The 21,829-nt window shown below is 42.2% G+C and overlaps 1 protein-coding gene across 1 annotated transcript in view; it reads right to left on the bottom strand.

The window, feature by feature from the left end:
- Positions 1 to 21,829, bottom strand: part of cacna1ea (calcium channel, voltage-dependent, R type, alpha 1E subunit a) — a 123,026-nt gene that overhangs the window by 34,754 nt on the left and 66,443 nt on the right. Inside the window, exons 7-16 of the mRNA XM_085397278.1 lie at positions 9,864 to 9,967; positions 8,970 to 9,128; positions 8,296 to 8,486; positions 7,148 to 7,251; positions 6,407 to 6,522; positions 6,121 to 6,174; positions 2,822 to 2,917; positions 2,451 to 2,660; positions 1,955 to 2,067; positions 1,634 to 1,746 (exon numbers count right to left, since the gene is read on the bottom strand). Of these exons, the coding sequence (XP_085253404.1) occupies positions 1,634 to 1,746; positions 1,955 to 2,067; positions 2,451 to 2,660; positions 2,822 to 2,917; positions 6,121 to 6,174; positions 6,407 to 6,522; positions 7,148 to 7,251; positions 8,296 to 8,486; positions 8,970 to 9,128; positions 9,864 to 9,967 (1,260 nt within the window). The remainder of the gene's footprint in view (positions 1 to 1,633; positions 1,747 to 1,954; positions 2,068 to 2,450; positions 2,661 to 2,821; positions 2,918 to 6,120; positions 6,175 to 6,406; positions 6,523 to 7,147; positions 7,252 to 8,295; positions 8,487 to 8,969; positions 9,129 to 9,863; positions 9,968 to 21,829) is intronic.

Raw genomic sequence — 21,829 nt, 5'->3', positions numbered from 1 at the left:
AGACAATACTTTTGCACAAATAACACACTGTGGCCGGGGAAATCCACCAATATTTATACACGTAAACCCCAGCGAAATATAATTGTCATCATATTTGCGCTTCTTTGATGAGGTTGTGTTACAGTCCGTGCTGTCATGCTTTCTCCCACTTTGACGCTCCGCATCAGACACTTCATCACTTTCCACATGGCTGGCTCCAGCTATGCTAGCCACTTGGCTAGTAACCACAGATACATCCCTGCTAGCACTGCTAGCATCCAAATCTGACGAACACATTGTTGTTGAACAATCACCTGTGCGGTCACTGGAAAATGCATCTTCAGATATGAGCTTATTGGTTGTTGTGGCCGGTGTCTCTGTGGTAGGGCCTTTTTTTCTTGTTAACCACTTGTCCATTTTCGCGCTGCACTGAATGCTTGGAGGCAACTTCAACTGTTAGGTGTCAGTCATTTGGGCAAATCACGCCCATGTATTTTGTCAGAGCTATTTTTTTGCTGAACACCAGAGGGTGGTATATAGTCATGTATTTGACAGGCAAAAAAAACTGCATTAGCGCAAATTTCGGCTTTTAAAACTTTTGATCCCCACTCCAACCCCAACCCACGCGTACCCCCTACAGCCACTTGCGTACCCCCGAGGGTACGCGTACGGTAGTTTGGGAACTACTGCGATAGAGTATGGGTAAAACACGCATGCGCAGTGCCTTTGTTTTCATACGCACACGGCGGAAAAAGCATTGCAGCGACGGAGAATGAGGGCGAAAGCAGATCGTTGAATGAAACGATGAACCTGGACTGGTTTGTAAAAATGCTGCAGCTTCAGTGGTGTGGAACTGGTTTAGCTTTCGTCTGTCAGATACACAACAAAGCACTATTTTTGGTAGCGCATGCTAGCGGGCCGTCGTTATTACCGTGTTGTTTGGAAAATACGGCGCACTTAAAATCAATCCTTTGATTTTTCTGAAAGTCGACAGAGCCCCTTATAATCCCGTGTGCCTTATGTATGAACTCTGGTTGTGTTTACTGACCTGGAAACGATTTTATGTGCACGGCGCTCGAAAATCTGTCAAATGTTTCAGTACGACTTTGCTGAGCTACGAAGCACCGCTTGATGGATTGTCGGAGCGTTACGGCTATCGTAGGCGGAGCCTCGCGGAGTGATACGTACTGTGCTTCAACATAATATTACCATATTGTGTGTGTATAAGCTCTTTTTAGGTTTTGTGGATATTATACATGGTTATGCTGAGGATATGTCGGCCAGCTTCCACTGGAAACGCCTTTTGGTTAAACTGTCAGCGAGGAATTTGCATTTGCACTGTTACATTTTTATATAACTTTAATGCACATAAAAAACAGCTGCTTGTTTAAGTGAAAATACATTGATGGTTTGTTTTTTGCACTAATAAAGTTGTGGAGTTGTAAAGTATTTTGTCTCGTGTCAATTAAATCGGCAGTTATATCGTTATCGCAAATTTTCAAATGTATATCGTGATAAATATTTTTGGTCATATCGCCCTGCTCTACAAGGGACCCACATGTTACTAATACTGCTAGTCTTTGGTCAACAGGGAAATGCAAATAATATAAAATCTCAACAGATGGTGAAGAGTGAGGAAACCTGCAGGACTAACTTGGTGATCTTGAAGATCCTCAGCAGACGCAGTGCACGCAGGACGCTGATGCCAAAGGAAGTGCCAGGCCTGAAGAAACCCCACAGCACTTCAAAGATGCTGCCAACAATGACCTAAAGAGACATGCAAGCAAGTTACAGCGAGTTTATAAAGAGCAGCGTATTGATCAAAAAAAGGAGAAGTGGACAGATGTTACGGTGATGAAGAGGAGAAGAGGAGAGGCAAACACGGTGCAGAGACAGACGTGGAGAGAGGACTGAATTTAAAAACGCAAGCATCTGAATTTTCTTAGACACAAATAGAGGGAGGCGGAGTACTGACGCTGCAGTCGAAGCAGTTGAAGGAGGAGTGGAAATAAAGACGTGGGCCCAAGCTGTACATCTTAAGGAGCATCTCAGTCAGGAACAGAGCGAGGAACAGAAACTCTGCATAGTCTGGAAACGTAAATAACAAAGTTACGTCAATCAGTGCTCTCCACCACCGAATGCAATGACTGAGAAGATTTAATTAATGCCTAGGTTGAATGATTAGGTTGTATTTAACTTACACTGATGGCTTCTTTTCTTGTAAATAAAACAAAGAATCGTCGTTTCATGTTTTCTATAACTGTCACTCAAGTTTGTAGTGAAGAGCTGTCGTTTTTATTAGCTACAGCCTCTTTTTTTCTTAGTTGTAGATTTGTACGTTTTCATTATTTGGAGCAAAGTCAACCTTTGCTTTTAAAACTGGACAGTGAAAGATTTCAAGCCGGACAAATGACTGACTTCCTGAGCACGTCTCATGTTGCAAAATGCTACCACAATGAGTTGTGACTCACAGAGAAAGTTGGAGAGCCATAAGGGTTGGTTATGGTGAACAATGGCTACACACAGTGTGTTGAGAGCCACAAGGCCGAGCACAGTCCAGTAGAAAGTCTGTGTCTTCACCATGCGGCGGATGGAGATGCGCAGGAGACGTTCCTTACGGCGGAAATATGCCGTCGGACCTCGCTTAGTGCTCCGGATACTCGTTCTGGTCATGGGGATGCCTTTGGGGGGGGGGACAGGGAGACAAACTGCGGTCGAATAGATCCAGTGTAGCATGTTCCCACTCTGAGTCTTAGAAAAATTGCAGCAGGGCTCAGCATGCACCTGCTGTTGTTTGACTTTCTGTGCCCATATGTCTGAGCCTTTGCGCACTCCCACTCACCCACAGAGGAGATGTCACCATATTGTTCCTCCCCTGGTTGCCCTTGATGCACCACATCCATGCCTCTCCTCTTGATGGTGGTGGCTCGCTTCAACACTGCAGACAGAGCAGAAATGTAAAACAACCTGTTCAAGCTGCACGTGTCAAATTTGAGAAATGACACTGAGGGCAGCGACACAAGGCTGATTCTGGGTGAATGTGGCCAGAAAACAGAATTAACTTTTTGCTATAGTACTGAATATTTTGAGTAGAGGAATTCTTAACAACACCCTTAAACTGCCTTGTGCATAACCACCCTCATATTTAAAAAAAACAACGTCCATAGTTGGACCAAGGCATTATGCAAGTATGCAATGAAAAGAATGAAAATAAATGATGAGAAGAAATCAAAGTGAGAGTAAAATGCATGTCAAGCTACAGTCTGTGAAGTTTCAGCTAAAAGGGCAAATTCAGCTCAATAACGCTGCAGCTAAATGAGACAAAAATGATCATTTAATGTTGGTGCAATGATCCAAAAAGCTGAATGCAAATCTTCGGATGCTTCTTCATCATGGCAAACCATGCTCCGAGGCTGCTTAACAGTCCATGCATTCCTCTTTTTTGAGCCGTTACCGAGTGCTCCCGTACAGCACAAGCACACACACGGCGTGCAGCGCACACATGCTGGAAGTGGACGTGATGAGCCTGCTTTGACCTTTTTCACTGATGGATGTGTTTATGATTACCTTTTCATCTTATCCTACCCCTTCACACACCTTTCCTCTGTGTTGTGATTTCTGAATCTACTTGCAGGCAATATTTGCTTGGGGACTTTTTAATAAACCACTGACCAAACGTGCACGCACACACGCAGACACACACACAGCAGTGTTTTCTAATGGCAGACCAGACTCTAGCAGACAGAGTCCTGCCAAAACACACACGCTCAGTCACACATCCATACGGCTGCATTTTGAGACTGGTGGTTGCTAAGGCAACTGCTGTGCACCACCTTTCTTTTTAATCAAAGCTATAAGAGCATCTGCATTTATTGTTATCACAGCAGCTGCAGCCGCTGTGTGTTTCTGCTACAGGTTAGTGTTGCACAATTAAATGTAACCACTGTGTCTTTGTAGAACAGGGGTGGGCAACTCCAGGCCTCAAGTGCCAGTCCTGCAGGTTTTAGATCCTTGTTGTTCTTGATCCAACACAGCTGATTCAAATGGCTAAATTTCCTCCTCGACATGTCATGAAGTTCTCCAGAGGCCTGGGAATGAACTAATCATTTGATTCAGGTGTGCTGACCCAGGGTGATATCTAAAACCTGGAGAGTCGGGCCTGGAGTTGCCCACCCCTGTTGTAGAAGAACATCCTTGAAGGATTTTCTTTCCTTTCTCTAAGAGTTTGTTTCTCTGCTTATTAGTGGCCGCACATGTGTGTGTTTGTGCTTGTGTGTGGTAAAATGGGGTAAGAAGTGGGTTACGCAAAGTGCAGAAGAGAGAACGGTTCTCACCATAGACACCACCTGTACTCCACTCTGGGAGCCTCCTGAGAGCTGCCAATCAATCAACATTTAATAAAATGCTAGTGCAGCGAGTAAAGGTCACAGTAGTGTTGAGAGGGTCAGAGTCAGAGGAGCACTAAGCTATCCGTTGGGCACTGTATCTAATGACAAGCTTCACACTATCAGTGCTCTCTGTGTGGCAATTGTTGAGACAGATGATATGATACGAGTAATTTCTACAAATGCACGACAGCATCCTGAACTTCTACACTGTGCTGCGTACTTAGAAGTAGATATAAAGATGGGTTCCCACCTATTTAATGTGAGCCTAAGGCTAAAGTCAGCTCGGTACATTTTCATAATGACATAATGGCATAAAAAGATGTTTTGTGGTACATCCTGATCCCCTGATATTCTTCAGGATCTAATAATACATCACAGCATCATTTAAGGCTTTGACAAGAAAGCTCAGCCAACCTTTTCCTCATTTTACTTTGTGCATGCAAACTTATTGATCTTAACAAAGCATTATGTTTACCATGAGCACTAACTTAATTTATTAGTATTATTATTTTTACAGGTATTTGGTAACCAGCTATTAACTACAGCAATTTGCATTTTCAGATGCCGATGGTGCTCAAGTCAGGTGATCATCAAAACTGGTGAGCTACATTTGAGCATAGACTGCATGTATATAAAAGACGGACACACACTGATTCTTGAAGTCCTGTTTTGAAACCTCAAAATGAGCGTTTTAGGCCATCTTTGTCTCTTTAAATCAGACGTGACGAGCAAATGGAGCGCTGCGCGCTAATACAGCAGTGCCTCGTTTTTTAACTTGCAGTTGAGTCCATATATAACAGGAGGTCATACAGCAAGAATGTAGAGTCTGTCTTAAGGATAAAGGATTTACGGCACTGCGTTTGTGTTCGTATTTGCCTAAGTTCAACTTTGCTGACTACTGATTGCTGTCACCAGCCTGGAGTGTCACAAACAACCAGTCTGTGAGCTGCTGCTGACTGTGCTGTCATTGGTTCTTCAGCCAGCTGCAGCGTGGAGCAAAATTACAACAAACGAAAAGCTTAAATGAAATGAGCGTAACAAACAATCACCACAGCAGTTTTCTAATCCCTGATGTTGTCAGCCAGTCAGCATCGTCCTTGGTGAGCTGCATGCTGTTTTCTTTCTGTCTTTTGTTTTTTGAGGACCGCACACAAACAACTCTGTGTAGGTAAATACCTACACAAACGCACACAAACGCAGTATTGTAAATCCTGCATCATATAATCGGACTACTTTTTGCAATCAGATGAGTTTAAAAAGAATGCACGTCAAAGGTCATCGGTTTTCAGATCAAGAGGCCATGTCCATCTCTTATATTTATGCTTTTGAGATATTTCTGAGTAAATGCTAACTCAGCATAGCAACAGTTAAGAAGCATGTCATTATTTTATTCATAAACCGAAACATATACAAACTGAAACTTTGACTGGATGCTGGCAATGAAAAATCAGAGGATTACTAAAGTTATTAGGAGTTATTCATAAGCAAGAATAAAGTCATTATCACAATGAACAGTCTGGATCAGCTTGAGCCACAATAGAAGCCAAAAATGAACAAACACAATGAAAAGAAATACATTTCACTGGAAAGACTTCTTATTCCTATGTCTGAATCTTAAACAGTGTGTGCCAATCTAAAGCCGATCCGCAGTGCAAAAAATAATAGCATACATTTTTTAAAGCATATCTGCCAGCATGAACTAAGATAGGATCTACTGCAATAGCAGGAAAAACAAAGATCCCTGTTGACTTACCATCAAGGGCAGAAGGTCCTGGATTTTTATTCTCCTCTGCAAGCATAACTTCCTCTATAAAAAAAAAAGTATGGTCAGAACTGAGCAGCTGATGGTTCACATGAAGGAGCTCTATCGCCATCTGTTGTGATGTATTTACAGCGTTTTTGTTGCAAAACGTAACGCTTATATGTTGCATCGAATACCTCCCATGGTTCACAACTGACAGGATTATAGAAGATGAAAGAAATGATTATTTTTATTTCTCATTGAGGAAAAGTTCATCTGTGACTGGGACTAAAGCCACCTGCTCTGTCGATCCAGGCCCGATAGCCGTTGAGCTCCCTCTCAATCTGCTGCTGGCGTCTCAGCTTCATGAAGGCTCTGCGATTTTCAACTCTCTCTCTCTCCTTGGCAAATTCTCTGCAGAAGCAAACAGATGAGGCACACTTTTAAAGGCCACAGGGATGCAGTATTCCTCTCGAAGAAAAAGCTATTGTTGTCTTGAACTTAATCTCTTCTCTCTCCCTGTGGAGATAATGACAATGGATCCTGAACTGACCTTTCTGTAAAACTAATTAACTTGCATAGACAGCGCCTAGTGAAATGGTTTGAGTTGGCAGCAGCTAGTTTGTCAGTAATTCTATTTATCGGTGAACAAAGCAAGTCTAAGTCATCTTAAATCAACAAACAAACCGAGCTGGCTGTATGGCTGCAGCCCATCTCAGGGAACGACGAGCCCAACACAGGTGTAGAACAGCAGAGCCCTAAACCTGCGTCTGTTAGCAAACTACACAGTAACTCTAATGTAGTGTGTAGACTGACCAAACGCTTACTTGAACCAGGAAGATGTCATTTTAATTTCATTTTCTATTCTAAATCTTTAATTTGGCTGTTTGCTGATGACACTTCTTCTAGCTCACAACTATTTGATAGAGGACGAGAAATGAAAAAGCCAGTGAATTTAAAAAAAGAAAAATCCCCTTAAATTTACATCAGTGTTGGAACAGGCTGAACCCACGACAGATTAAAATGTCAGTGGACCTACCCAGAGAGGACTCCCAACACCAGGTTCAGGACAAAAAAGGAGCCGATGATGATTAGAGGGATGAAGTAAAGCCAGTTCCATCTGGGGCCCAAGGCATCGTCGGTCTGAAATATATATATATATATAAAAATCTTAGCTAGTTCAAGACAGCTTGGAGCATGACCCATGCTGCCACAGGAAAAGACAGCAGAAAGACACAGGTGTAAGGTTCAGGTCTGCAGGCAAGGAACCGATACAGATACTGTGTCCATAGATCTGTGGGGGTTATTCTCTTGGACATCATTAGATAACACGTTGTTTCTTTATTTTATAGCACCAGGACCTAAGCATGACAACACAACTGCTGTTTATTCAAGTGGCTTTAGTTTTTGTGTACACAGCGCAGGTGCATATTTCTCTTAAACCCCAGGACGTCTTCACTGTCCGCAGATCATTTTCAGCAGCACAGTAGCGCTGATGTCATCCTTTTCTGTCCTCTGTCGGTCCTCACTCATTCACCATCACTTTAGACGACATAATGCAATCAGTCTGGCAAATCGTATGCCTCCATCCATCTCAATAAAAACTGAAAGAGCAGGCAGCTGACCGCAAATTGCACCCTGGCACAGCAGCGTGCGTTTTGCTTTACTGAGATAAAAGCAAAAGCATACAAGCAAAAATGAACAATTAAAGGCTGTGCATGTCATGCATCCGTTCTTTTAGTGTTCTTCATATTGAAGAAAAACACAAACTGTCCTGCTCACCATTGTTTTTATTCAATTACTAACTGAATAAAAATAATGGTAAGTGGGACACATAACAGAAGTTAGAGTCATTATTTATAGATTAAACTTTTGAGACAGCTCACAACACTCACAGGAGGTCCAGAGGTCTTAAAATGGCAGGATGAGAACTAAGGAAAACCAACGTAGCTCTTTGCAATCATCTCCTACTAACATATTCCCCCATATTCTCCATCCGCAGCTAAACTACATCAGAGGTCGCAAACATCCACTTAGCAGTCATTAACATCCTGCAGCTAAAGCTGCTTTCTGTTCATTGAGGTTAATGGAGTCTGAATTGTAACAAACTACTGCTATGCTTTAATAATTTGCAGCGATCCAGCAAAATACTATGAATGGCAGAGCCGTGCATGTTAGCTGTCTTACATTGTAGAGTACAGTGGTCCATCCTTCCATGGTGATACACTGGAAGACGGTGAGTACAGCAAACAGGATGTTGTCAAACTGCGTGATGCCATCATTGGGCCCGATCCAGGTATCGTTGCAGGTGTATTTGGCGGGACATTTACGCACGCCACACGGAAACTCGACCTCAGATGAGTCCATAGTCTCATTTTCTGAAGAGAGAGATGAAAAGTGAGAAAAACAGACCCACAGTAAGACAAGTGAAAGTGAAAAACCGGATCTGGTCCACTTTAGGATTTAGCATGAAACGCTTAAACCAATCAATGTCCACTTTCTAGTAATCTGACCACAAAATACTCGAGTATGTCTGTGTTATCAAACTGTCCATTCAGCTCGTGTGTGACAGGAGCTGCTCGGAGGTTAATGATACCTATGAATGTACAATGAGCCATTGTGCCAGCCTGCATTGTTGGGTTTAATTACACAGAAGAGGGTTTGGTTTGATCACATCTCCAGGTGCAGCCTAGTATGGTGTGTGTCTGTGCCCATGTGTGTATGCATTTGTGATTATGAGTACAGAGCTACTACCTAAAGAAGTGCATAAACATGCATGAGACTGCTGTACACAAACATAACTTATCCATGAGACAATGTCGTCTCTTTGACATTCAAAGATGAACTCTGAGCGTCTGTACCCAGGATCCCAGGCTTCGGGATGCAGCTGTAGTGGAGTTTGCCGCTGTAAAACTCTAAACCGATGATGGCGAACATGAGGATCGCAAAAAAGAGTAGCAGACCGATCTGTAGCAGAGGGACCATGGCCTTCATTATAGACTTCAAGACTATCTGCAGACCTGGAGGGAGAGCGCACGCACACACACACACACACACACACACACACACACACACACACACACACACACACACACACACACACACACACACACACACACACACACACACACAACAATTTAAATGAATCAGCTGAAGCTTCTCATAAAATCCTTTAGAACTTCTTTTTAGTGAAAAATCGCTACAAAGTGAAAAGTGTTGCAAATTTGTTGACATAAATTATGTTTGAAAGAAGGAGGTTATGCTTCTGCTGTTGTTTGTGTGTGTGTGCATGTAGCTCTTTGTATTTGTAAACATAATAAAACTAATAAAACTTCCCATATGAAAAAGAAATAGTAAAAACTTACATGATTTACTCATGAAAGTGGCCACTTTCTCATTACTTTCATACATTGTTTTAGTAAGTATCCAAAACATACAAGTTTCATTATATAATTTTTCAAGGGATCTTATATCTGTTTTCACTCTTGTATGCTTTTCATACAAGTTTCACACAAGACAGATACAAACTTTATAAGATTGATATATATCTTTTCCATATGGGTTTGTACGGGTGTTGAGTGCTAACCCTTATGCTGATACCAAATATCAGTATTTGCCAATAACGGGGTTGCTTTTATTTTGCCACTTGCTTAAGCTTACCCATTAATCCTCTTTATCACACGCAGCCTGCGCATACATAGATCCAGATGAAAAGGACAACAACGGCACATTGATTTAGTATAAGTGAAACTCACTGGGGATGCCCGAGACCAGCTTGAGAGGTCGAAGTACTCGCACAGCTCTCAACGTCCTCAAGTCCACTGAGATGTTCATGTGTGCCCCTGCTGCAGCCAGGATCCTTAACGAGCAAACGCGTGTGCATGTGTAAACCCACACAAACAGAAGACAAAGAGAAAGAACAGGACTGTCACTGTTTCGCAGATGCACATTAATACCACAATTTCATGCTCTGTAGGCTGCGCGGAGCCGTGTCGAAAAATAAAAACACGAGGCCGGCGCGCACAGTGTCGGAGGACGGCTGCAGCGCTTAGATAGCGACTGTGATGACGAGAGGGTCTCCGGCAGGCGAAGAACACAGAGGAGAAACAACAACAATGATTATTTGGGGGACTTTTGGCTCTTTCCCTCTGTGTGGGAGGACGGCCGTGACAACTGCTATTTAGGGGGAGAACAAAGAAAGCAGCTCCATCAGGAGAAGGCAGGACACCCTCAGGCTGCAGGGACGCGAAGCTCGCGGACACACATGTGGACACGCACACGTTACAAACACGCCAGCCTTTTATGCTCTACACAAAGCCCTTCACAGGTCTCATTTTCACTTTGTTTGTCTTGTTTTCTCTCTAAAAAACACCTCTGTGGCCTTCAGTCCTCAAAATGACAAGAAAGAAAAAAAGTCGTGTCTGGTGATCTCACCCCTGGTCTCTCATTAGTCTGCCCTCCTGCTTCCCCTTTCTCTCTATCCTCATATCTTGCCCTTCATCCCTAAACCTCTCCCTCCCTCCTCTCCCCTTCTATCTGCCATTCAACCACCTTCCCAATTATACTCCACCTCTGATTCATTCTGTTTTTACGTTGTCCACCGACCTGAGCACTTATTTATTCCACTTTCACCTCGATGCCTGCAGAGTGGGAGGCAGAGAAGGATGAAGAAGTGAGGTATAAACAAAAGAAAAGCAGTGCAAGGGGAGTAGACGATAGGTTCGCTAAGGGAAGAGTGATACAGCATTTTATTTCAGGACCGTACTTATGACCAAAAAGTAAAGACATAGACGAGCTAAGCAAACTGATAGGTGGATTATCACAGATGATTTATGGTATCATCTTTATGTGCAGTAATTTGCTCAACGGTAATTGCATACTTGATTATCACACAGCTAGAAACGCAGCATCACAGACCCAATTACATTTCTGTGATCGAGTGGTGAGAATTAGTTCGGTCTGTACTGTTAGAAGACAAGGAGTGTCATTTGATTTAATTATGAAAAGAAAGAAAAAAGATAAAGAGATGGGGGACGAGGAGACGAGAGAAGGATTAAAATAGCTCCCCATCATCCACGCAGATATAGAAATAGAACTGCATTCACACCTGAAGCCACTCCCTCCTCATCCCAGCCTCAACAGCTCACTAACACGCTGATTATTCCTGTTTTCTCTCGTCTCCTTCCCTCCTTTTAATCCAACCACTCGCTCCCTCCTGACACCGCTGTCATTTCATCCTCGACCTCCCTCATCTTTCCATCTTTCTTCAGACCATCAGTCCTGACTGCTCTTTAACTGTTATGGCGATGAAGGCTCTAAAAATGGCTTTCTCATTCAGTCCGCTGATATTCAGAGGACGTCCCAGGCTCCGTTTTGCAGCAACAACCATTTGCAGAAGTTAGATTGTGTTCTGGGACTTTGGTGCAACCACAGTTAGAAAAGTCCAAAACCATTTTGGGGTAAAAGTTTTTGCTTGTTTGTTAGATTTTGAGACAACATTTCTAAATAACATGTTATAGCCATACTAAGCATACTGGTAGTTACTGCTAAAGCCTACCAATACACAAATAAATGACTCATAGTATGAAAATGGATTGAGGCCATTAGAGCGAAGGCTCAGATGTATAGAAGCTTCCTCTGCTAAAACAAATTTAAAAAATGCCATCTGAGAGTCAATATTTTGGGTAATAAATAGACATATCAGCACCAAATTAAACTATATGTTATTAGATTTATTAGGAAAAAAATATATACACATATTTATCTAATGAAATGTTGCAGAAACATGCTTTCACTAACAATTCCCTCTGTCCCACAGCCTGCTATACTCATTACTGTTACAGACATATTGCACATTACAGCCGTCTGGCCATTGGCACCACCTACGTGATGGACATGAGGAAGGTGAAGGTTGGCCTCAGAGAGTGGCAGATTTAAATCAGCCAAGGGAAGCACAACACATGGCCGATTTGGCTCAAAGAAGGAGTTTGGCACCTCCCGGTTGACTTCCTTCTCGGTAATGCAGGAATATTCATTTTTAGTGGTATTAGTCACCATTTTATTCATGAACACCATGAAGTGGTCCAGAGTTAAAGGATGAAACAAAACAAACACAAATAAGTGTTGGTTATTCTGCAGTTTCTTTTATTTTTTCAATAGATTTCCAAATAAAATTCATTCGGGAGCCTTTCACAGGGCTAGCCACACCCACAACTGAAGGGGGTCCTATGGCAACAAGGGGGTTTGGGTTACCCTTGTAATAAATCTTTAGACAACCTAACCGATCTCAGGGACGGCTCGAAGCTCAAAGGTGACTGGTGTTTCTGAAAATGAATAAAGTCGCTTTTAGTCACTGGGATCTGTCAGACAGAAAAACGTGTCCGTTCACTCTGAGCATGTCTGCGAGCGTTATATGAGACGCACTGTAGTGAACTTAGCCGATGGCCTGGTCAGAGTTGTCAGCCATGATAAGTGAGTAACAATGACATACCCTGCAGAGGTGACAGCTCCCCGCTGCGTGACAAATCTGGCGTGACAGCTGTCGTGGCGTGATACTGATAACGTCGTGGCTTATGCTCCGTGTCGCTGTTGAGCTGTTAACGAATGTGATGTGAGCGCACCTGGATATTGTAACGACATTAATTACCGGTCTGCAGCTTTTGAGTCACAGGATCAGTTTTGTGTGTTAAAATAAGGATTCAAATTATATTCCAGCAGAAGAAAATCCTCTTTGATTTTTCTTCAATGATTGATTGTGTGTTATGGAATAACTTTAAACGTGTACAACACATTGTGACAGGGCGTGGTCTGCGGTGCTGCTGCAGGGACGGTGGACGCACCTGCACGGCATCCGCAATCACGCCTCTGTGCGGACTGACGTCATGCTGTTGGAGTGTCGGCTGAGCTGGAAAGCTGCGAGCGTGTGATTGTGTACGGCAACCGTGAGCATGTCATCAGGTCTGCCGTGGACTCTGTTACACACACAGTAATCCATATTGTATTTGCTCATTGTAACGTGTCATTATTTGACGCTGCAACACCTCTAACAGTATTCAGAGAGCCATCGCTCACTTACAGCGTTTCCATTTCTCCAAAATGAACCTTTGCAACAGCAAGAGCATGAAAATCAAAGGTGTTACAAGGAACATTAACATGACTTTAATGATTTCCTTTCATTAAAACCCCACAGCGCATCCATGCAGGTGTTTTCACTTATGCTGACTGATGAAAGCTCTTTTAAGGACTGTGTGGGCGTCTACCAGTCGGGCTTGATGGACATGTGAGTTTTGTAGCACCTGTTAGGATAGGTACACTGTTATCATTTTATTAGTGCTTGACAGTTTTGTTACATTACATTTGTAACACTGTTATAGTTAAAAAAAAAAAAGCAAAACAATACAGGTGTAATTAGCATGTTAACTAAAAACACCTGTGTGGGTCTGTGGGGGCCTTTAGTGCCTCAAGCAAGCACGCACAATATGGCACCACAGAGCCCGGTTACTCGGTGATTAGCACTGTTATTTACATCTGTATTTATCCTTCTGACTGAAAGTTTCTGCCATTTAAAAGAAGAACGATGGGTCTATGGTTTTATTTGAAATCATTTACTCATAGCTGGCACATTTTTAGAATTTTTGTTCAGTAAGTTAACTATAAAAATCACTCTGCACTGATAAAACGAGTGCTTGAAGGACACAAATTTAAACTATCCCTAAATCTGATTTTTAGATTAACTGATTAATTCAGGTAAACTACAGTTAATTTTGCATTATTTTCTATACATTGCCAGGATTTGAGATTATCATCAGCTTTTACTTCAAGTCAGCCAAGATCAGTGACAGTCGCAGAGAATTTTATAAAAGTCATAAAACTCCTAAACGAGGAGGATGAATGATGGTGCCATATAAGGTCTCTGGGAGAAAAGACAAAGAAAATACAGTTAATTTCTTTTCATTATTTTTAGGCAATACCTCTTTTCCCCTAAAAATCCTTTATAATCAAAGTGTATTTTTCAGTGGTGCTTCTCTGTTACATGCCTCGCATGAAACAATTTGCTCAGAACACATGGGCTGAAGTAAGATATGCATTTGTAATCATTACAGAAAGAAAGAACAAAAACCTTTAGAGCCAAGTGCCACAAACTAGCTATGCCCACAAAGGAAGACAGAGATAATCTGACAAAGACTCTAAAGAAGACCAGACTATTTATACCCATGAAGGTAATCAGGGAATTGGCTCCAGGAAGGTAATGACACACAGGTCTGAATAATAACCACAAAACTGCTGAGGAAGTAAAACTGAAAACAAGACACCAGAGAGACATGCTGACCAGAGCGAAGCAGGAAGAAGGAAGAATAAGTGGATAACTACTAACTAAGAAACACAGAAACACGATCTAACTGCACAGTGGGAATGTTTGATTTTTTTAATGTTTTATTTTGAAGGTTAGATCTTTGTGTGGCTTTCGTGTTGGTACTTCCTACTCCTGTTAGTGTTTGATGTAGTTTACGTGTTCCTTATGACCTTTTTGTGCACGTCTGACTCCGTGCAAGTGCAAACTGGATTTTCTGTTTGGGTCGAAATGTTGATTTATCATCATGGGTAATAAGGAGGAGTTGGAAATTACTCTTTATGCCAGTGTAGGATGCTCCGTGTCCACTATTCTCCCTATTGGACAACACTAATAATAATAATAATAATAATAATAATAATAATGATAATGGATTGCATTTATATAGCACTTTTCAAGACCCCCAAAGTGCTTTACAATTCCACTATTCCTTCACTCTCACATTCACACACTGGTGGAGGCAGCTGCAGTTGCAGCCACAGCTGCCCTGGGGCAGACTGACAGAAGCCAGGCTGCCATATTGCGCCATCGGCCCCTCTGGCCAACACCAGTAGGCAGTAGGTGAAGTGCCTTGCCCAAGGACACAACGACAAAGACAGACAGATCGAACCGGCAACCTTCCGGTTACAAGATGAGCTTCCCAACCCCCTGACCCACGGTTGCCCCACTACATAGTGGCAACCTCTAAACAGTCCGCTCCATAGTGAGGAGTGACTGATTTTGGACACAGCCACATCCTAAAGTCAACTGAAGGACCTCTGTAATGCTGAGGGATACAGAATAGCCGTGATTGCCTTTACTTCCACGACAGAGACCAATAGCGCGTACGGCACACAGTCATCATGTTTCATGTGTACAAATTCCAGTAGATTGCATCAGGCGGAGAGACTCCAGCAGCACTACACAGGGAAACATAGCACGAGGTGAAGCTAAGGAAACTGGATAATAAACAATAAAAATTAATCAAAGATTAAGATACTGAAGGTGTTTTGTTGCCATTTTGCTCTTTGTAGGGGTTTTAAACATTACTCAAGAACAAATAGTTAAGAAGGCACACTGGCTACTGGAAATGAGCAGATTTATTGCAACAGATGCTGTGATTTTATTTTATTGTCACAGTTAATTATTGAATTATTTTGTCACTGCTGGTTATGCAGTTGCTATTTTCTAACGCTTCAAGCTGTATAATCACTTTGTTCCAAATGATCTCTCCCTCTTTCGTCTCCTGGAATGAACCTGGGAATTTGTCAGAAGAGGCTTCAACTAAGTTCACGCAGTACAATACAGTGCACACATGAGAACTCTTGCACCGAGATAGAAAGCTTTGTCTCAGCAGGAAGACTAACACCATATTTTGTGCATTACACTAAATGTTGAAAGAATAGCTTAATTAAAACTAGCATCTTAAAGTAAGACCCAACTGCCGTCCCAGCAAATATCCTCCCAGCTGATGTGTCCATGAGCACGAGTCTTAATCTTTGTGAAAACTCTAACAATAGAGAAACAATTTTTCACTTACAGTACAACACAGTCCTATAAATGCAATCCATTATTATTATTATTATTATTATTATTATTATTATTATTATTACTTGTGGAAGGAAGAAACAGCTGAGTGTGATTTTTAAAAAACATACATCACAGGGTTCCTGTTTAGGGAGATGTAAGATTCTGCAGGACAATCAATTAAAACCGCTGCTCTCACAGTGTGGTGGGTGGTGTGTGCAGAAGAAGGAATTGCATGAAAAAACTCCTACAGTGCTGCTCTGGTTGGTTTAGTTGATATAAGCCTCTGTGCCTCCCACAGTGTACTCACTCATTTTTAACTCCCCCCCTCATTTGTCCTTTTTATTCTCTTTCCTCCTCACCGAAAAACAGCAGGAACCCCAAACGCACACATAAGAAACACAATTTGTTGTGCAAGATCGGACGGACGGACAGAGGGGTGGGTGGAAGGAAGGAAGGAAGGAAGGTAGGTCAAATGCAACTATTCCTTAAATCAACAGCCTGAGATACTGGCCTGGGTTTATCAGCCTGCATATTGGTTTATATGTCAGTTAGCTAAATGTTTGCTCTTTGGCCAGAATGAATAATAAATATGGGTAAATGATTCAGTAGCCATCTGTTAGAAGTCAGAGAAAGTGAGAGAGAGTGAATGAAGGAGAGATGTTAATTTAGCTCATTGGAGACATGAGTCACCAACACTTTTTACATCACACACTCACATACACCTGTTATAAATGACTATCATTTAATTCACAAGGAGGTCATAAAGGGAAAGTTTTGAGTATCAGTAGATGCTGGTAAAATTGATTAAAATCACACCATCAATGAGAAGTATTGATGGTGTACAAAAACGTGTTATGCAGCAAAAACACTTCTATGCTTCTACACTTCTTTAATAGGTCCACCTCACTGGTACCCGGTTGAACCCCATCAACAAGGTGCTGGAAACATGAATGTGGTTTTGGTCTATTCTGACATAATAACATCGCACAGTTCCTCAGATTTGTCGACTGCACATCCGTGATGCACCTGCCCCATTTCACACAGCACAAATGTGCTCTCCTGGATTGAGATCTGATGCTCGTGGAGGTCATTTGAGTTCAGCGAATAAAAAACACTGTGAACACGAGCCTCTGTTCTGATGCTGATGCTGGTCTATAAAGCTCTGAATGGTTTAGGACCAAAATACATCAGTGACCTCCTGACCCAGTATGAACCTTCCAGATCCCTCAGGTCATCTGGATCCGGTCTTTTATCAGTTCCCAGAGTCGGAACCAGACACGGAGAAGCTGCATTCAGCTTTTATGCTCCTTATATCTGGAACAAACTCCCAGAAAGCCTCAGATCAGCTGAAACACTCAGTTTATTTAAATCCAGGTTGAAGACTCACCTGTTCTCAGCTGCATTTGAATAAAGCACCAAATCCACACTTAAGCTTAAATTTCAAAACTTACATTTAACTACTGATTTTATCTACTGTTCTGATTTTATCTGTTTTGTTTGTTTGTTTGCTTGTTTTAATCAATTTTAAATCATGCTTTTTATTTGTTTTTGTTTCTAATGTCTCTGTAAAGCCCTTTGAATCACCTTGTTGTTGAGTTGTGCTGTACAAATAAACTTGCCTTGCCTCTGTTTTCTGTTCCTAACAGAGGAGTGGCACCAGTGGGGTCTTCTGCTGCTGTAGCACATCTGCGTCAAGGTTTGACATGTTGTGCGTTCAGAGATGCTCTTCTGCATACTTTGGTTGTAACAGTTTGTTATTGGAGTTACTGTTGCTGTCAAAGGTGCTTTTATCCAGGGAGCTGCACATGTGTGTGCATCTCAGTAAATTATAATATAGGATGTTTTATAAATTATTCATTTTATAATGTATTTATCATGATATTGTAATATTATAATTATCGGAATTACTGTATTATCATATTACAATTATATATAGTATAAAAAATATAGTCCCTGTGTCAACAATAGCAAACTTACAATGACTTTTCAAGTGTTCCTTTTGAGATGGACACAAATATAAAGAAGTAAATACTGTGTTTGGGCTGAAGGTTGCCTTTTGTCTCAAAGCCAGTGCTATGCTGCTTCCTGGCAGTGACACAACTGTGACAGCAACATGGCTTAAGGAGCTCCACTGACACTGACGTCATTTTGACAGTGACAAACCAGAGTGCCCTTAAGAAACACCGAGCAGCATCTAAGGTCGAAGTTCATAGCTTTTTACAAGCCACAGTACACTGAAAGCAATCTTCTAATGCAAATTCACGGTCAATTGTTAGTCAGGTCCTTTGCTTAGACTCCAGCAGAGATCAAACGCCGGTTTTCTACAAGTGAAAATCTCCAGAGGTGCGCGAAGTGTCTGTATTCAGGCTCAGTTTAATCTCAGTAGCCTCTCTTGGCAACATAACTGTTGATTCTGACTCCTCTTAGAAGATGTGGTCAAAACAAGATTCACAGACACAGGTTGTATTTGGACAAATCTTCTCTTCAGCCTCTTTTCTCACTTTGAAATATGAAAGAAAATAACAAAACACTAACGGCATATATGTCCGAAGCTAACGGACCTCTAGTGTTCCTGTGAGTATGCTGCTTAGGTGGGGAGGAAGCATAGAACCTAGAAACTAAATGGCACGCTGTGTGTTTCATGTTGTAAAAGGAGTTATAATAAGCCCCAAACCACAAAGCACCAAAATTACTTTGGATTTAAGACAACAATTCTATGTTGAGTGGATAAATCCTCCATTTTAATAACTTTTTTCTATATTCAGCCATTAAATTCAGCCATATTTGCTGGTGTGATGTAAATCGCTATACAGCATCTCTCAAATCTAACTGGACACAGAAACCCAGCAAAGATGTGCCCAATAACAATGAACTTTTTTAAAAATGTAACATCTTTATTGATGTATTAATACATTTATACTGTTCTGCTTTATGACTCATGCACTCAAAATATAAATTAGTGCCCAGATTTAGCCAGTGTTTTGTAACGTGGGTAGCATGTGTGTTTCAGCCTCTCTCACTGTATCCTAAGTAAGCTCCTCGGCGCTGCCACCGGCTGCACACGCATTTCTGTTTGTCTCTGAAAAATGCAATTTCATTCTGAACATCATCTGAGGAGACTTCAGTTGCGACCGTACTCTTTGTAGTTTGTCAATCACGTCTTTTACCAGATCTCGTTCAGAGACAAATGTAAGACTGGAGAGGATTTACTGCAAGCAAAAATTAAATTCTGAGTAAAATTGAGTTCGTGAAGACAAATTGCCAGGTCACGACTGAGAAATGGCCCTGACCCTCCCTCAGTTTGTGTAACTTTAAGTTGCAAATTGAATTTCATTTGACTTCAGTTCCTTCAAAAAGAGGAACCCCTTTGATCTTAGTGTAGCACCTCATCGTCTCTAATCAGACACTAGACTGGACTGCATAAAGACCCCTGACACGGGCTTTGTTTCGCAGCCCATTCATTGTCTTTATAGGATGAAGGAGGGAGAGCACACAGGGGCAGAGAGAGAACCTGTTAGGCTGTCAGCTTCCTCGGCATCATGATCATCATTCACTGCCTCGGGATGAGATCACAGGTAAAACACCACGTCTGCGCGAGGATTCAAATGTCACTAACTGCTCTCTCTTTCTTCATCTTAATCATGTTTCACTTTGTTTATTTTAAAACAAAGGCCAAATGAAATGTGAGAGAAGAGTGCTGCCATCACTCACGCACATAAACATACAAAGAAACAGGTGTATCTGCACTTTTCTGTCCTTTTCTGACTAACTGTAGCAGCGGGACTGGAGCCAGTGACAGCCTGACCTGGGGCGGGGTTCTCAGTCACCACGGTAACAGCTCAGGGGGACATATCCACCCCTGCTATGTCTGAACTCATCAATCGATCAGACAACAGATGGAAAATAAGACTGGAGAGGACACGTCTGTGTGAATATGTGTGTGTGTGAGAGACAGTTTGATATAGTCACGTCTAACATGTGCATGAATGCCAAGCAGACATACGGTGTTGCTGGCTAAAAGACGTGCAGTAGTGGCACATTTGGTTCATACGCACGAGTAACAGTAATACACACCAGACAGATTGTGCTCGCAGCCTTCAGTGAGTCAGGTGCAGTGATGCATGTTCACAACTTATCTGTCATATTAATATCATTTAAAGAGCAAAGCTTAAGAAATGTATTAAAAACTGAAGAAAATTGAACTGAAGCCAAGAAACCAAAGCAAGTGAAAGAGGGCCGAGATGTGAAGTACAGTGAAGAGATGGAGAGAAACATAGCACATCCCATGCTGGCTGATATTAAGGGTGTTGGCTTCACTGATGTAAATCAATTTGAAGCTCTCGCGTTAGCTCTCCCTTCTGGTCGGCAGTAGTAACAGAGCAGGAAATGGTCAGAATAAAGTCTGATGCCTGCAGTATAAACTGCTCTCACAGCAAAGGGAACTGTCTCTGTCAGTTTAAGGTATAAATCTGTCATTTTCTGTTTTCTCCCAAGCTAATGTACAAAACAACGAGATAACATCGCAGCATAATTCAACAGGTTTATAAAGTTCTTGTCCTGGTTTGGGTCTCTTGGTTTAGGCTTTCTGTTCATTGTTACTCTTCTAGCGCTTTAAGTTTTTATTATTTTGAGGTATTTTGATTTTGATTGGGTAGTGACCGAAAGAACGAGATCGCGGATACAAGCGGCAGAAATGAGCTTCCTCCTAGAGATAGGGTGAGAAGTTCGGCCGTCCGGGAGGGGCTCAGAGTAGAGCCGCTGCTGCTCCACATCGAAAGGAGCCAGCGGAGGTGGTTCGGGCATCTGACAAGGATGCCTCCTGGGTGCCTCCTGGGTGAGGTGTTCCGGGCATGTCCCACCAGGAGGCCCCGGGGCAGACCCAGGACACGCTGGAGAGATTATATCTCTTAGCTGGCCTGGGAACACCTGGGTGTTCCCCCGGATAAGCTGGAGGAGGTGGCTGGGGAGAGGGAGGTCTGGGCTTCTCTGCTTAGGCTGCTGCCCCCGCAACCCGGCCTCGGATAAAGCGGATGAAGATGGATGGATGGGTATTTTGATTCCTATTTCACTTTATGTTAGTTCTTAGCATTTGATTTCTAGTTTCTCATGGTTTGATTAATTACTCTGGAAGTGAGTTTGGTTTCTTGTGTCACTTTGTCCTTTTGGATTTTGATTCTCTCTCCACCATCTGGAGATTTGATGCTTAAAGTTTATTACTCTTTTCCCCTGTCGTGTCCAACAGTGCAGCAATCAGAATTGTTAGTACAAGTGGGGCATTGTGGCATTTATTATAACTGTCCACTTGATAGTCATATTTTATTAGAACTTTATTAGGATTTTTTTATTTTGGATTATTACAACCATAACGGACAGAAAAGAAAAAGAAAGAAAGTGAATTTGGGGAGAAAGCTGGCAGAAAGAGAGGGGGAATAAAAGAGAAGAAGAGGGATAGAGTGCTCTCTTCTGCTCTTCTCTGAGGGGGGGTCGCGGTTGACCCTGAGTTGGTCCTCCTGGGACAACCTTGGCGACTCACCAGCCGCGGCCCGAGTGCCTAAGCAAAGCCAGAATCCCAGGCTCAAGGTGGAGAGCCCCCTGAAGTCGCCTTTTGTTAATCAGTCTGCTCGTGTCCTGCATTTGAGTCCTAATTATACAAATTGTGACAGATATTTTTGACCACAGCCAACAACTTAATTTTTCACATAATGTTAGCGACAGCGGCTCTACAGAATACACTCATCAGACAATTTATTAGATGCACCTTGCAAAATGTTGGACCTCCTTTTTCCTTCAGAGCTGTTGAATCTGTTCCGAGAAGAATCGAGACAAAGTCCCTCAAATATTCCTCGGAAATTTTGGTCCATA

The sequence above is a fragment of the Rhamphochromis longiceps genome, linkage group LG23 (assembly GCF_057381845.1).
Source record: "Rhamphochromis longiceps isolate RC_006_pf linkage group LG23, R_longiceps_female_GT1.1, whole genome shotgun sequence".
NCBI lineage: Eukaryota > Metazoa > Chordata > Actinopteri > Cichliformes > Cichlidae > Rhamphochromis > Rhamphochromis longiceps.
This window is presented reverse-complemented; position numbering and strand designations above follow the sequence as displayed.